Consider the following 13,541-nt stretch of genomic DNA (forward strand, 5'->3'; position numbering starts at 1 on the left):
TATTTACTTTTCTCCAATTTTTATTCACTCCATCGTAAATAATACGCAATAACGAAACTCTTTGATGGAATCTTTTGTGATATTCCACGTGTTAAAATAAACTTTCGTCGAATTACAAGAAAAAGAAAACGGAGAAACTATTTCTATTTCTCTCTCTTCCTCCCTCTTTCATATTCGAAGACAAAATAATTTACGTACGATATGAACGAAAACGGCAGGAATAACGTTATCTCGACGATGGATCCACGTGGTCGTCGACGTGAAACAATGGCCCCGTTTATCGGCCCCAACGATCTATTATTCGACATGGAAGACTGTTGGACGTATTAATGAGCCGTACACATTGCAGATTAATAACCGTCGCGTTATTATATCCGCGCAACAAGGCGCATCTTCTCTCTTCTCTTCTCTCTCTCTCTTTTTTTCTTTATCGCGCGAAGAATTCTTCCAATTCCATCCATACCCAAATAAATTGTCCGTGTTCGCCTGTTGGCGACTTTGAACCCGCGCGTTTATTGTGCGTGGCAGGCGTTGCGTATTTTACGAGAGAAAAATGCAGATTATGGCTGCACCAGGTGACGTGGCCTCTTATTTGAAAGGGAAATTGAACGTGCGGAGAGAGATTTAATTGATGGCCGTATTTTCCACGGTGCGGGTAAGAAGGTAATCGTATCGTTTCGGTTTCTACAAACGATGCTTCCACTTGATACGTTGCATTAAGCGAATTAAGATATTCCTCGGTTTATTACGCCAACAACCGTCCCCCCATTAGCTTATTATTTACACATGTGCGCCCGTGTTACGAAGTTCATACGATTCAATTCCCCAGTTAACCTCCACGTTAAGTTTCCCCTTCTTCCCTGTAGCTGTCACATCTTTACACTTACATTTTCCAAAAAGTTACTCATCGAATCCTTCTCCGCCCCCATATAAATAAACTCCCCCAAAAATTTCCTCGCTACACGTACGAGCGGGATATAAAATCGAGATTCGATCGATATAATCGTCAAATTGGCCGTCCAACTTCCATTCCCGGAAATCTCTACTTCTTCTCAAATTCATCAGCACGAGAGAATACGTATAATTTCTCTGCAAACGTGCTGCGCGCGATGGATCCACGCGAGGATCGGTCGCGACGAGCTTTCAGCATTCGAGAGAGAGGGAGCTTGCTTGGGGACGATCATTTTTAATCACGCGGAGACGGAGGGCTGGATGAGGGGGGTGAGTGGCGGCGCGTGTACCTGTGTGCAGGCGTTTTGTCCTCCCTCCTTTGTCGCGAGGGCGGCATTGTTCTCGCGATTCTATAGGATCGCAGTGTCGGGGTCCTCCGCGAATTGTTTTCTTCGCGAATCTTGTACGAGAGAGAGAGAGAGAGAGAGAGAGGGAGCTCCTCCTCTGCCTCCGCGCGTCCTAGACACGATTACGTCCACTTTCCACGGGATTACGATGCCTCGTCTTTGGAGGAGCCGAGTTTTCGTGGCCTCCCCCCTTCTCTTTGTCCCTTTCCGCCCCCAACCTCTTACGAATTTTCGCGCGAATGGCGGATCTCAGGGAAACGGGGAGAAACGATTGCGTTCCTCCGGTAATGGAAATTGTTTCGAGGAATTGTTTGTGATTGTTCGTAACGGGAGAATGAGAGGTTCAATGATGATGAGGAGAGGAGGAGTGAGTTCAGTTGAAAAACTGAACAATGCGATTTTGTCTACGATCTTAATATATATATCTTTGACTTTTTACTTTGGAAAAATTCTCATTTGCTCGTAACATTTTCGAATGCAATCCAGATAAACTCGTTGAATTATTTGAAAGGATATTTTTTTAACGATATATTATATCAAGCTCATCAAGATGAGAAGTGAAGAGAGAGAAAGAGAGAGTGAGAGTTGATCTGCAAATTTGTAAAAAGTTAAAAGAAACGAGTTAATTTTCTTCTTAAACAATTTCTTCTTTCTCGTCCCAGAAAACTATCCATCCCTGAAACCGAATCCTGACTTTTCTCCAACTACCATCCGTTTATCACGCTGAAAACGATAAACGAAAAAGAAGAAGAAGAAGAAGAAGAAAGAAAGAAAGAAAATAAAACAAACCGGAGGCCAGTAAAGAAGAAGCCTCGTCTCCCTCGTTTAACCAGATAAGCCACAAAACGCCGAAGCAATTTGAGCCCGTCAGAGGATTCCTCCTCCTCCTCCACCTTCTCGTCGAAGGGGAACCGGGGGTTCTCGGCCTCGTCAGGGAGGGTAGCTCGTAGAAAACGCTCGTTCCACGGCCTCCAAGGGTTAAATAGGGGTTGTCCTTCGCCTGGCGCGGGAGGATGAATATTCACTCTCTCTCTCTTTCCCCCCTCGGCTCCGCTTTAACGTCGATGAGTACGCAAAACCGACAAGTCGTTTCTTTAACGCACGCGAAAGAACGATGGATGGACGAGGAGGAGAAAGGGAGGGAGGGAGAAAGAGAGAGAGAGAGAGAGATAGAGTCAGATAGAAAGACAGGCTACGAGAATCAGGCAGAAATACTTCATTACGATGAAAGCTTTGCTCCTACCTTCTCAAGTCTCCTCACCCTCAACCCCCCTCTCTCTATCTTCGGGGCCCATGTGTTTCTTCACAATCTCCACGTTTTCGTGTGCACGTAGGTACACATCCACAATCCTCTTCCTCTTTGTCGACTTTTCTTCCCGCCTTCTATCCGACTTCGTGCACAGGCACACGCGAAAACGCGTTTCTCGCATTGCGAGGACGTGTGTTCGTGCGACGTTTTCTTTTCTTTTTTTTTTTCTTTTTTTTACGGACCGACAATGCGCAGGATGCGGATGTATTTTGGAGAGGAAGAGGAAGGACAGGGAGGACACAAGGAGGGGAATTACGACGATCGATGACGAGTTTCCATCCCATCCGCGAGATCACCTCTGAGAAGAATGGGATAATGTATTCCGGATCATTGAAGAATTTTCGATTTTCTACCATTTCTTACTTTAAATTAAATTATTTTACTTATCTGTCCTTCGCTTCTTCCTTCTATATTAGAGTAGAAGTAATTCGAAACTTTCTCCCTTGTATCTCTTCCCATCTTCGATTCCTCGAGGAGAAATTGGAAGAGATCTTAAAACGATCCAAATATCTTAATTTCCACGCACTCTCTCTCTCTCTCTGGGAACAAAAACGCTCTAGGAAATCTCCCATCTAATCGATTCTCATTCAATTAACATCCACCCTAACTCGTCCCCCGAGAAGGAAATACGGAGAACCCCTTTTTCAACCTGCTCGGTCGAGGAAAGGGAAAGGATAGAATCGTTCGGAGAGGATCGAGAAAGTTTTCTCTCTCGGGGGAGGGGGTTGCAGGAACGTCCAATAACCGGATTAGCTTCTCCCAGTGGAATCGCGCGGCCGATACGGGGCTGCTGCTCTCAATCTCGCCTCCATAGTTTTCGCTCGTTTCGAGGAACGTGTCCGGTCGAACGGGTGGAAGATAAACGGCGGACGCGCTCGTCTGTTAATCGACGTCGTAAAACCGACGTTGCCTGTCGATGACGTTTCACGCGAATCGTCCCTGAATCGGGCGCGATCATGCAAGGGCGAAGTAAATCTCGTGTCGCAGCGAGAAAATGCGACAGCTCGTTCGTTGATCGACGATCAACCAACGTTGTCTCGCATCTGTTCCTGAGGAGTGGACGAGTACGAAATGGAAATGGAGGAAGTCGATCGAGGGAAGCTTGTTTGCTTGGAATATCATCGGTATTTCGAGATTCGTGGCGTAGAGGAGGAGACAGTGTGGTTTCATTTTTTTTTTTTTTTGGATCAAGTTGAATGGGTTCAGAATCAAGTTAAAATGGAAAAAAAAATGGAGATTCGACACGATTTAATTCTCGATTATTTTACTGATTATTATAATCAATTGTTTTATTTTTCTTTTTTTTTAACTTTTTCGTTCTTGCGGAAGAGATTATTCGAGATACGATACACAGTTGAACGATATTTATATATTTTATTGTTATCCAGGGAATAGGATAGTTGCATAATGCGACAGAATTATTATATCTACTTTGATAAATATTATAAAGAAACGGATTGTAAAATATCGAAGAAATATCACGGGAATCGCATAAATTCGCCATATCGTCATATCCCTAAATTCATATTTGGATTTCTTATGCAATTTCCATTCCACTCGATCTCGACGTTCACGTATCAATACGCTCGATTCTCGACAATTTACATCAGAAGAAAAAGTTGTCTCCGCAATCCTCGAGAAAGATCTTTCAGGAAAATTTAAATCACTTCTCCGCCACAGTTCCCTCGTACACCCAACGCAGGTCGTAGCAAGGATCGCGATAAGACTCTTATTTTACTATCCATAAGAAAATGCGCGATACACTCTCCGACGTGATAAAATTCCTGGCTCGTATCTTTCTCAGCGATGAGAAAATCGCTTTTTCCCTCGCCCTCCAATCCAAATTCCCATTTAGAGAATCTATTCCGAGGCGTTGGACGAACGCGCGTTTGCTCAGGCTTTGCAAACACCATCAACTTTTAGTTGGTTAACTGTTCAGTTGGTTCGAGAATGAAGTGAAACGGGGAAAGAGAGGGAGGGAGGAAGAGAGAGAGAGAGAAAGAGAGTGTGTGTGCGTGAAACCGCGCGTGCATTCAACTAGTTAGTTGGGCAACTAAAAAGTTTGCACTACGTTGCAAGCCAACTAAACGGTCGGTCAACTGCGGCGCAGCTTTCGCGTTTCCAACGCGCTTATGCGACCGAGCAAATAACTGACCACTTCGCGCGTCTACCCGTTGCGTCCCTTACTTTTTTTCCCTCCACATCGATTTATCCCGTTGAAGCGTTCGATTGAACGAGAACATTATCCTATTATTGACGATAAAAGAAGTCGAGTAAAAATTCTTAATTTTCCAGATGGATCCAATCGTAACACGAAGATTCCGATTGATTCATGTTGCGCACAAGTTCTACGTGATTCGTTACGAAAGATTCTGAATCCGACTTTCAAAATCCGACTTCCAAAACCTTTCCGAAAGAACTTTTCACTTCGTGTTCGTGAAAGCCAGTTCGCGACACTTTATCCGGGAAACCGCGAGGAGCGAGAGGAAGACGAATGGACGGGATTCCACGCGAAATTCCAACGAGAGGTCGCGCTCTCCCGCGGAAGTATCATCGATTCCTTTGTCGACGATTCTGCGCCACGTATCGATACACGTATCACGGTGCCAAGAATCCGAAAGGAGGCGAAAGAAAGGAGAAGAAGACTGAATACCGACCGAAAAGAGGACAACAAGCAGTCCTTGGAAGGAGAGGCGCGCAGGAATGGGGGAGGGGGTTGTTGGTAGCGGGATGAAATTTGCAAATGCTCCGACAAGCTTACGCGAGAGGGTGTGGAGGGTTGTGTATCGGGCAGAAATGCGCGCGGTGGCAGGGATATGGCGGTAAAAGAGCGACGAAAAAGTGTCGCTTCGACAAAGGGTGCAAGCTGAGAGGAGAGGGGGCGGAGGAGGGAAGGTGAGGGTGGCTCGCGAGAAACATGGAGGATGGAAGGGGGAGGGCGGTTGGAAAGGGGAGGGGAGGTGGAATCCGGAGGCAGAGGGAGGTGGTTCGAGCGTGCGCGCATCATTTTTGCCGAGGAGAAGGCACTTCCCTTATTCGTCGTCGCCGAGGGAACCGAGGTGAGGATCCGGGGTGGGTAGAAGATCCGAGGCGAGCAAGAAAATGACGGGTAAAGAAGCTTCGAGGGGTGGCTGCGGGTACGGGCTTTGTCGATTCCCGGGTATTTAACGGAAATACCAACCGGAATACCTTCGTCCCCGCTCGTCGTCGTCGTCGTCGTCGCCGTCTTTATCTCTTTTTCTTTTTCCCTCCGCCGGGTACACACCCCTCCCTCGTCCACTTTTCCCTCCCTCCCTCTCCCTTCTTCTCGCCCCCTACCCCCCTCTGCAACCCGCGAGCAACGAATAATTCGAATAATTCGTGCGTCGACCGAACCGACCGCGCGATCAACCGATTTTGAGAGGGATGAATGGCGGAGGGGGACGACGCGTTCTCGCGAGCTTGGAGGGAGGGATCGAGATGCGTTTCAGATTTTAGAGAAATTGTACTCGCCGGTATTTGATCGTGCGGAATTTGTCATCACCGGCAGAGTTGGTTCGGCTGTTTGATTTTTCTTTTCCTTTCTTTTTTCCGAGGAGAAAGGGAGAAAGAGGGGGAGGGAGAGGTTTCTTTTCTCCGGGGTGGAAAAAAGAAGCTGCTTTTTTTTTGCACGGTCGCACGTTCGGTTTCACTAATTGCATTCGCAGAGACGTGGAAAGTGAATGTGTAGCAGCCTCGGTTTTCGATAATGAGGAACGTGATACTTGCGTTGCGACGTGGATTATTTTTCTTGAAATATTCCCCTCCCCCTTTTTTTTTTTAGATTGTACGAATTCTTTAGAGAAAAAGTATATACATATATCGATATAATTCCATACGTTGCGAATATTTTCCCTGAATCTTCTTGAAATCATTCGTTCCTAGCATTAAAAAACTCGAAATTCGTTTCTAGCGAATATCACTATTGCTGTCGATAGAAATTTGCATAATCTCGACACGAACAAATTAATAAATAAAATGATAAAAACCACGAATTACTTAGAATTTAAAAAAAAAAAAAACACCTAAACTCGCGGAAACCTCGGCTAACCCCCTTCCCCTTCCCCTTCCCAAAAAAGAAAATTTGCCACCACTCACCGAGTCTCTTGGAAATCTCTGAATTATGCATCTTGGGGTTTTCCTGAGCGATCTTCCGCCGTTGGAGCCGGGACCAGACCATGAACGCGTTCATCGGCCTCTTGATGTGCTCCACCTGCGCCTTCTTCGGGCTCGGGCCAAGAGGGCTGCCGAGGCCAACCCCCATGGGGCCGACCCCCGCGCCACCGGGTGGTGACGTACCCGGCATACCCTGCATACCGCGCAGGGTCTCGGTGAACGAGCCGTCGCACATGTTGCCGCCGGCTCTGTAATTAAACGCAGCCACCAATTAGTAAGCCCAGCGGCCACGTTAATGGGGGAGGGGGGACACGCCCACGTTGAAAACAACCACGACGACGACGACGACGACGACGACGACGACGTCCGACTGACCGGATCCCCTCGGCCAACTCCTCGAGAGTCACTCGGGGAGATAGGAGAGAAATGGGAGGCCGAGACTCTCTATTGTCTCGGGGCACGGACCGACAGCAGTCCGACGGGGAGTCTGGGCATGGGTATGCATTGTGATTTACGATCTTCGCGATGTTATTTTGGTTATTTAGTCACCGGCTCGGGTAGTTTAAGGGACGTCCTTGGCGTGAATGACGGTTTCTGAACGGTGACGTTCCGTCCCGAGGTTGAGGTGACGAAACACGAGAAAGTTTGTCTTGTTGGAGTAATTTGAAGGTTTTGTTGGGTATTTAGTCGCCCAATCGGGTAGTTTGAGTATCCTTCGAACGGTAATTTTTCTACGTGTTTCGGGTCGAGGTGACGAAATAGGAAGAAAGTTTGTCTGGAGAGTAATTCGAAAGTTTGTTCTTTTTTTTTTTTTTGGATATTCGATTGGACAATTCACGCCTTCTTGCTCACTTTTGCGCATGTTTCGTTCGAAAGGGATAATAAAATGTTGTACACGAATTATATCGAGTGGTTTCATCTTTAATTTAATCTCTGCCTTGCAAAGATTTCGAACAGAAAGTGGATTCGAGCTGGAATTTTTCACTCGAAAAATTTTCCGCAAAACAATGTCCACAATGGAAAACAATTCCAGGAGCTTGTACGGGGAAGTTAACGGCAGATTTGAAAATGTAAATTTTGATTGAAATTGTTTTTGAACAATATTTTACTCCACGTAATTTAATACGATGAATACATGTTACATCCGTGATGCATTTTACCGTACGTTTTTCGTAACCCGTTGATGCGTAAATTTCGAATCGTGCCAGCCATCAGCAAAATTAGTACCGTCGCGAGGGCAACAAACAATCTTTCGAACGGCTCCCTGGCAATTTTCTCTTTACCGAAACGTGACTAAAAGAGCCACGAGAATCAAAACGTTGCGGCCTGTCAGAAGGAGATTAAAATCATTAAGAAACTGCTGAATAACCATCCAAATTGACAGACTCGTTACATCAATCACACGTTTCATTCATCCCAAAGCAACAAGTTATTTGACCAAACTCGCCAACATCCACCACCTTTCACGACCGAGCCGCGGAACACAACTCGTCGAAAAAGAAACAAATTTACGCAAAACGAAAAGTAAGTAAGTAAATAAATAGATAAACAAGCAAATGAAAAATAAAAAAAAATTACGGCAGAGAACTGATAAATATTTCAATTATCGGCCAATCGGTATTATATTCACCACGGATATCACTCCGTCACGAACACGTATCGTCGTTAAAAAACGAAACGTTGACACCTATAATTAGCCGGATACCACACTCTAAAATCCTTCGTCTATAAATCCCGTCAAAAGCGAATTTCCACCGGTCACCGCTATAATAGTACTCACCGTGCAATAATCCACGCGTGCACACACACACACACACACGCGCGCGTGCACATACACAAAATTCGTACACAGAAAGGAATTCCAACGGTATATTCGGTGGCTTTTAATTGTGCGCCAGCGACACGCAGAAGAACCGAGCGAGGGCACTCGTGCAGCCACTCCTCACGGTCCCGGTAATTGCTTATTCGTTTGCTCTTTGATTCATAAGCAAATTAATCTTATCCTTTTCTCGTATCAAAGCCATTAACCAATCTCGCCGCGTTCCTACCTCTCTCTCTCTCTCTCCTCGTCTTTTTACCCTAAATGTCACCCTTCGTTCAGGGGTGTTCTCCCTTTTCTCTCTCTTTCTCCTTCCTTCCGCAACCGACGAGGATGTAACGTAATACTCGTGTGCTCCTTCCCTCCGAACTAACACAATTACGCGGATCTCCTTGAGCACTCATTAAGAAAAAAAAAAGAAAAAAGAAAAAGAAAAAAAACCTGTAGTGGTCGAGGGAGTTAACCCCGGGGGCGGTAGTTACGATTTTGTAGGGTTAGAATCACCCTCGGCCCTGCGGGGCCACCCTCGAGTGTCATTCAGCGCGGATTAATAGATACGTTGGTTAGAGAGATGCGAGGGAGGCGGGCGGGGGTGGAATGGAGCAGCGTGGCTGCTCCAGAGAGGCCCCAAGGGTGCTCGGGGGTGGTTCACCGAAGAGAGAGAGAGAGAGAGAGAGGGAGAGAGGAGAAGATGCTGGAAGTAATGGCTGTTGACAAGCTGCGACGGGGGATTAGGAAGTGCTAATTGAATGTTTAGGCAACGGTCGACGATAGTGTGCACGCGGCAATTTATTGCTCTTAAGATATGGTTTGACGATGTTTGCGCGGAACGGCACAAAGTGCACACGCTCGAGGAGGAGCGTTGGGGTTAAAAGTGAGCGAAAATTGCCGTGGAAAAGGCGATTTGCATCGTGATGGAACGATGGCGAGAAAATGGTTCGAAGAGGTGAAATGAATTGAAAGAGAAGCGACAACCGTCGGATGTTTGTACATATGGATTTGTAAGGTTGCGTGCTTATGTACCAACGATTCTTGATATTGTGATTGAAAAACAAGTTGCCGGATTAGATTGGCCTTTGTTTTGGATTAATCGTAACGACGATTGTGTTTACATTCGAAAATGGATCAGGTGTGTCGATGTACAAAGGCAATATATAATCGATGTATAAGAAATTTTTAATTAATAATTCATCGATTCTCTTATTGAAAAGATAATTCAATTTGTTCTTTTTTTTTTTATTATTATTATTAAAATTTTCTCCTTATCGTTCACTTCATCGTCACAAGCTTAACCGATTCTTTCGAACGAAAGAAATTTCAATTATACGTTTATTGTTTAAAAAAATTCCCCATTATATACTTTTACTTTTCAACGATCTACAAACACCTCGATCGATTTTAAGAGATTCTCTCCATTTATCAAGTATCGTAAATATGCCAATACAAAAAAGAAAAAAGAAAAAGAAAAAAAAATCAGAAAATTCGAATTTAAACGAGCTTCAAACACCGTTCCACAAGCGTTCAAACATCCTCGAGCGCTCTCACCAAATCTAGCAGCAAACAGTAGAGACTCACCTCATAAAGTGGCCGGCGGCCCGTTGATGCAAGTCCAGCTCAATTTTGGTGCCGTGGTTGAGACTCTCGTCTCGTCTTCCTTCACAAAGAATAATTAACTCTGAAGAACCTAAGATAAGACCGGATGCGTAATGATGTCGAACAGAAACAAATAACAATCAGCAAGTCACTGCACTGTCATAGCCGTCCACTAGAGTCTTTTTTTTTTTTTTTAGTTATTCACTGTACTCCACCCCAAATTCACTTCCCTCCTCCCTGTTTTATCGGACAACCGAGTCGAGACACTGAGCACAGTCCAACGACATCGTTTCGCGTATTTCGGTATAAACGGCGTCGTTCCAATTCCTCGACTGATCGAAATTTGCGAAACCGGAGGGGGGGGGAGGGCCACGGAAGCGACTGTGCCGCGCTCGAGAGCGACGCACGAGGACCAACACGGTGTGCACAGCGCTCAATGTGCCTCCACGGACGATAGTTTTGGAAGTGTGCACGCACGACTCGAAGCCTGCTGCCGATCCACGGACTCCGCACGCCAGCCTTCCCCCACCACCGAGATTCGAATAGGAGAAGAGCGACCGAGCCAATCCAACGCTGCCGGGGGCGGGGCCAATGGGATATTCGCGGTACCGTTGAGCTTTTCGATTGGCAGGAATCGCGAGGCCGTCGATAACGAACCGTCCTGCGTTCATCGGTCTCCCCTCCATCGGACATCTCGCGCTCCTCTTCCGCGATTTAAATTTTCTGTCCTCGTTCGCCTCGGTCGCTCACCCTCCCGCGTTCTCCTTGTTTCGCCTTTCTTTCCTGGAACTCGCAACCGCCACGCGAATTTCTTCTGGGGACCGGTGGTCACCGGTGTCTATTTCTGCAAACATTTTTGACTAGTGGGTATGAGGCTTTCTTTCTTTTTTCTTTCCCCCTTTTTTCTTCGTTTGAAAAAGTTTGGAGTAGAAAGTTTTTAAATAGATCTCGATATAAGAATATCATCTGGACGATTGATTACATACGGGGGAATATGTCGAAATTCAATTTCGCTTTAGATACACAAATTATCGTTAAAAATAACAGACAGAGTATCCTATTTCGCATCGAATTTCTCGGCAATATAATCTCCGATCCCGGATGATAATTGGAGTTCATCCGTGTTTTACATCCACTTAATACACGCAGCGTTTTTTGAGGGTGGGTCACACCCTCGCAAGAAACGGAGACGCGTTTCGAAGAAGAAGGAGAGAAAGAAAGAGAGAGAGGGGGATGAGGGGATGGGCGAGTTAGAGAGCCAGGTAGAGAGTAGCTACTGCCGCCACCTCCACGGCCACCGACCACGGGTACCAACCGAGCCAGCCCATGCGTGGTGGGGACGTGGTGAAGGGAAGGTGGGACGATTTCGAGATGGTGGCCGTTGGTATTGCCGAGTCGAATTCGAAAGAACGGTGCTAAGAATGGAAATAAGAAGGCGAGTTCCCTCTTCGATGCCTCGCTCGCTCCTCTCCCTCGCTCTCGACGACATCCAGCCCCCTCCCCATCCTTTACCTCGCCTCGATCCTACAGCCTCTGGTCCCTCTTTCCGCGTTGTGCTGTGTTTCTCTCGCTTCCATCCGAGACGAGGACATTGTGCTTCGATCTACGAGGCGGCCCACTCTCCTACAAAATGGTAGCTCGACCACGTTTTTGCTCTTTTAACCGGTCGGGTAGCGGGGGGGCTCCGCACCCCCGGTGCGCACCATGTCGATAGGTGTGCCACGAGTCGAGATAGTTTGGGGAAACTCGAGTATTCAGGCGCGTGTAACGAATTGGATCGGGGTCGGCTTTTAAGATTGTTTAAAAAATTTCTTCCTCGTCCACGGAGGAAGGATATAGGAAGATCGATTCTTTCTCTGAGAAAAAGATATATAATAAAGTCTCTGGCATTCAAAGGGTATGCGATTCATCGATGGCTGTTGGACGTAATCGACCAATTCGAGAATCTCGAACGAGATTCCATCGTTTTCCTAACAGACGAAGTGGCGTCGATTACAAAAGAATTTATGGACTCCGGCTCTTCTCTTCGCAGATGCTCGATTCCACCCTCTCTCGCGTCCATCGATCGTCTCTTGTTTATTCCCAAGTGGCGTGATGGGGTGAGAAGGAAGGCGCGTTTCGGCCGCCCTTCGCGATGATCCGATAATTTCATCGACTCGACGATCCGAGTGATCACGTAGATCAGAAACGAGAATCAGAGATCTCGACCGGCGTCGAACGGTCGTCGATGAACGGCCGACGAACCTATCGTTTTGTTCGGGCAAGCACAAGCGTGCTCGTTTTCGATCTTCGACCGCGTGTGTTGAAACATAATTCGTAATTTCCGTGGAAAATTGTCGAATACCTGTGTTGGAAACGACTCTAGCGAGACGGCCATTGATTCGTTTGTAGGACGGATGCGATTGCGCTCCTGGTGGACGTCGCTTTTCTTCTTTAGAAATTAACGAGTCACGTAAAGAAAGATTGTGCGGATTGTTTTGTAACGTTCTTAGAACGATTTCACTTTTAACTCGACTATTGCATTCATGAATAATGATTGTGTGGATATCTTCAAAAAAAAAAAAAAATAAAAAATAAAATAAAGAAAGAAGAAATAAACACGATGGAGAATTCATAAGGTGTAATTCCAATAAAGTTTAACGCAAAAAAAGAAAAAAAAAGAAAAAAGTTACGCATACATAGAGCAACATTTATTACTTAACAATGAAATAAAAAACGTTTATTTATATATTTGAGAATACAATATAAATTTATTGCATCTCTTTTGCAGTGCATTCAAATACACTGCAAAAAACATCCCTCTACAATATCGAAAATTCAATTTAATCATCGAGAATAATAAAAACTATTACTTTGCCCACTTTGCAAACAAATTTTTTACCTTCTTCGAAAATTACAATCTAAAAAAAAAAAGAAAACGAAGAATCGTCATCAAGAGATTGCGACGACGATGACGATTCTCCGAGTGTTTATCACGAGCAAGATTTATTTCCCCTCGAGCACGTGCTGACTCCCTGAGCACGGACCAGGGTCGCGACAGATATTGTTGTACGCGTCGTTGGAACATGTAACGTATGAATATCTAATGCACCCTATCCACAATTAAATTCGGACAATATGTTTTGTTTCGGGAGGGGCGAACCACCCTCGAGGAACCTCGAGAGGGGTTCGGTGAATCAGGGTCCTTTCCCTTCGGGGATCCTCCATCGTTGAATAACAGCCCCAAGTGTAAATCTCACGCTGTACACGCCGATACGACGAGTGCACGATAATAACTTTTCCTGCAAATCGCGCCAGACCGCAGCCTCTCCAAATTCTCCAGTTCGCTTCGCCTCGTTTGAGATTTGTGTTGGCAGATGATTCCTTGATTACCGCCAACGAGGATGCT

The 13,541-nt window shown here is 45.8% G+C and overlaps 1 protein-coding gene across 3 annotated transcripts in view; it reads right to left on the bottom strand.

Annotated features, from left to right (window-relative positions):
• Nucleotides 1-13,541, bottom strand: part of LOC108001754 (transcription factor Sox-19b-like) — a 106,696-nt gene that overhangs the window by 19,302 nt on the left and 73,853 nt on the right. For 2 of the 3 annotated variants that reach the window (XM_062081876.1, XM_062081877.1), the window contains exons 2-3: nt 10,136-10,997; nt 6,724-6,989 (exon numbers count right to left, since the gene is read on the bottom strand). In XM_062081876.1, coding sequence (XP_061937860.1) covers nt 6,724-6,989; nt 10,136-10,140 — 271 coding nt within the window. In that variant the 5' untranslated portion in view covers nt 10,141-10,997. The remainder of the gene's footprint in view (nt 1-6,723; nt 6,990-10,135; nt 10,998-13,541) is intronic. The other variant, XM_062081878.1, reaches the window with a different exon arrangement.

The sequence above is a fragment of the Apis cerana genome, linkage group LG11 (genome assembly GCF_029169275.1).
Source record: "Apis cerana isolate GH-2021 linkage group LG11, AcerK_1.0, whole genome shotgun sequence".
In the NCBI taxonomy this organism is placed as follows: Eukaryota; Metazoa; Arthropoda; class Insecta; order Hymenoptera; family Apidae; genus Apis; species Apis cerana.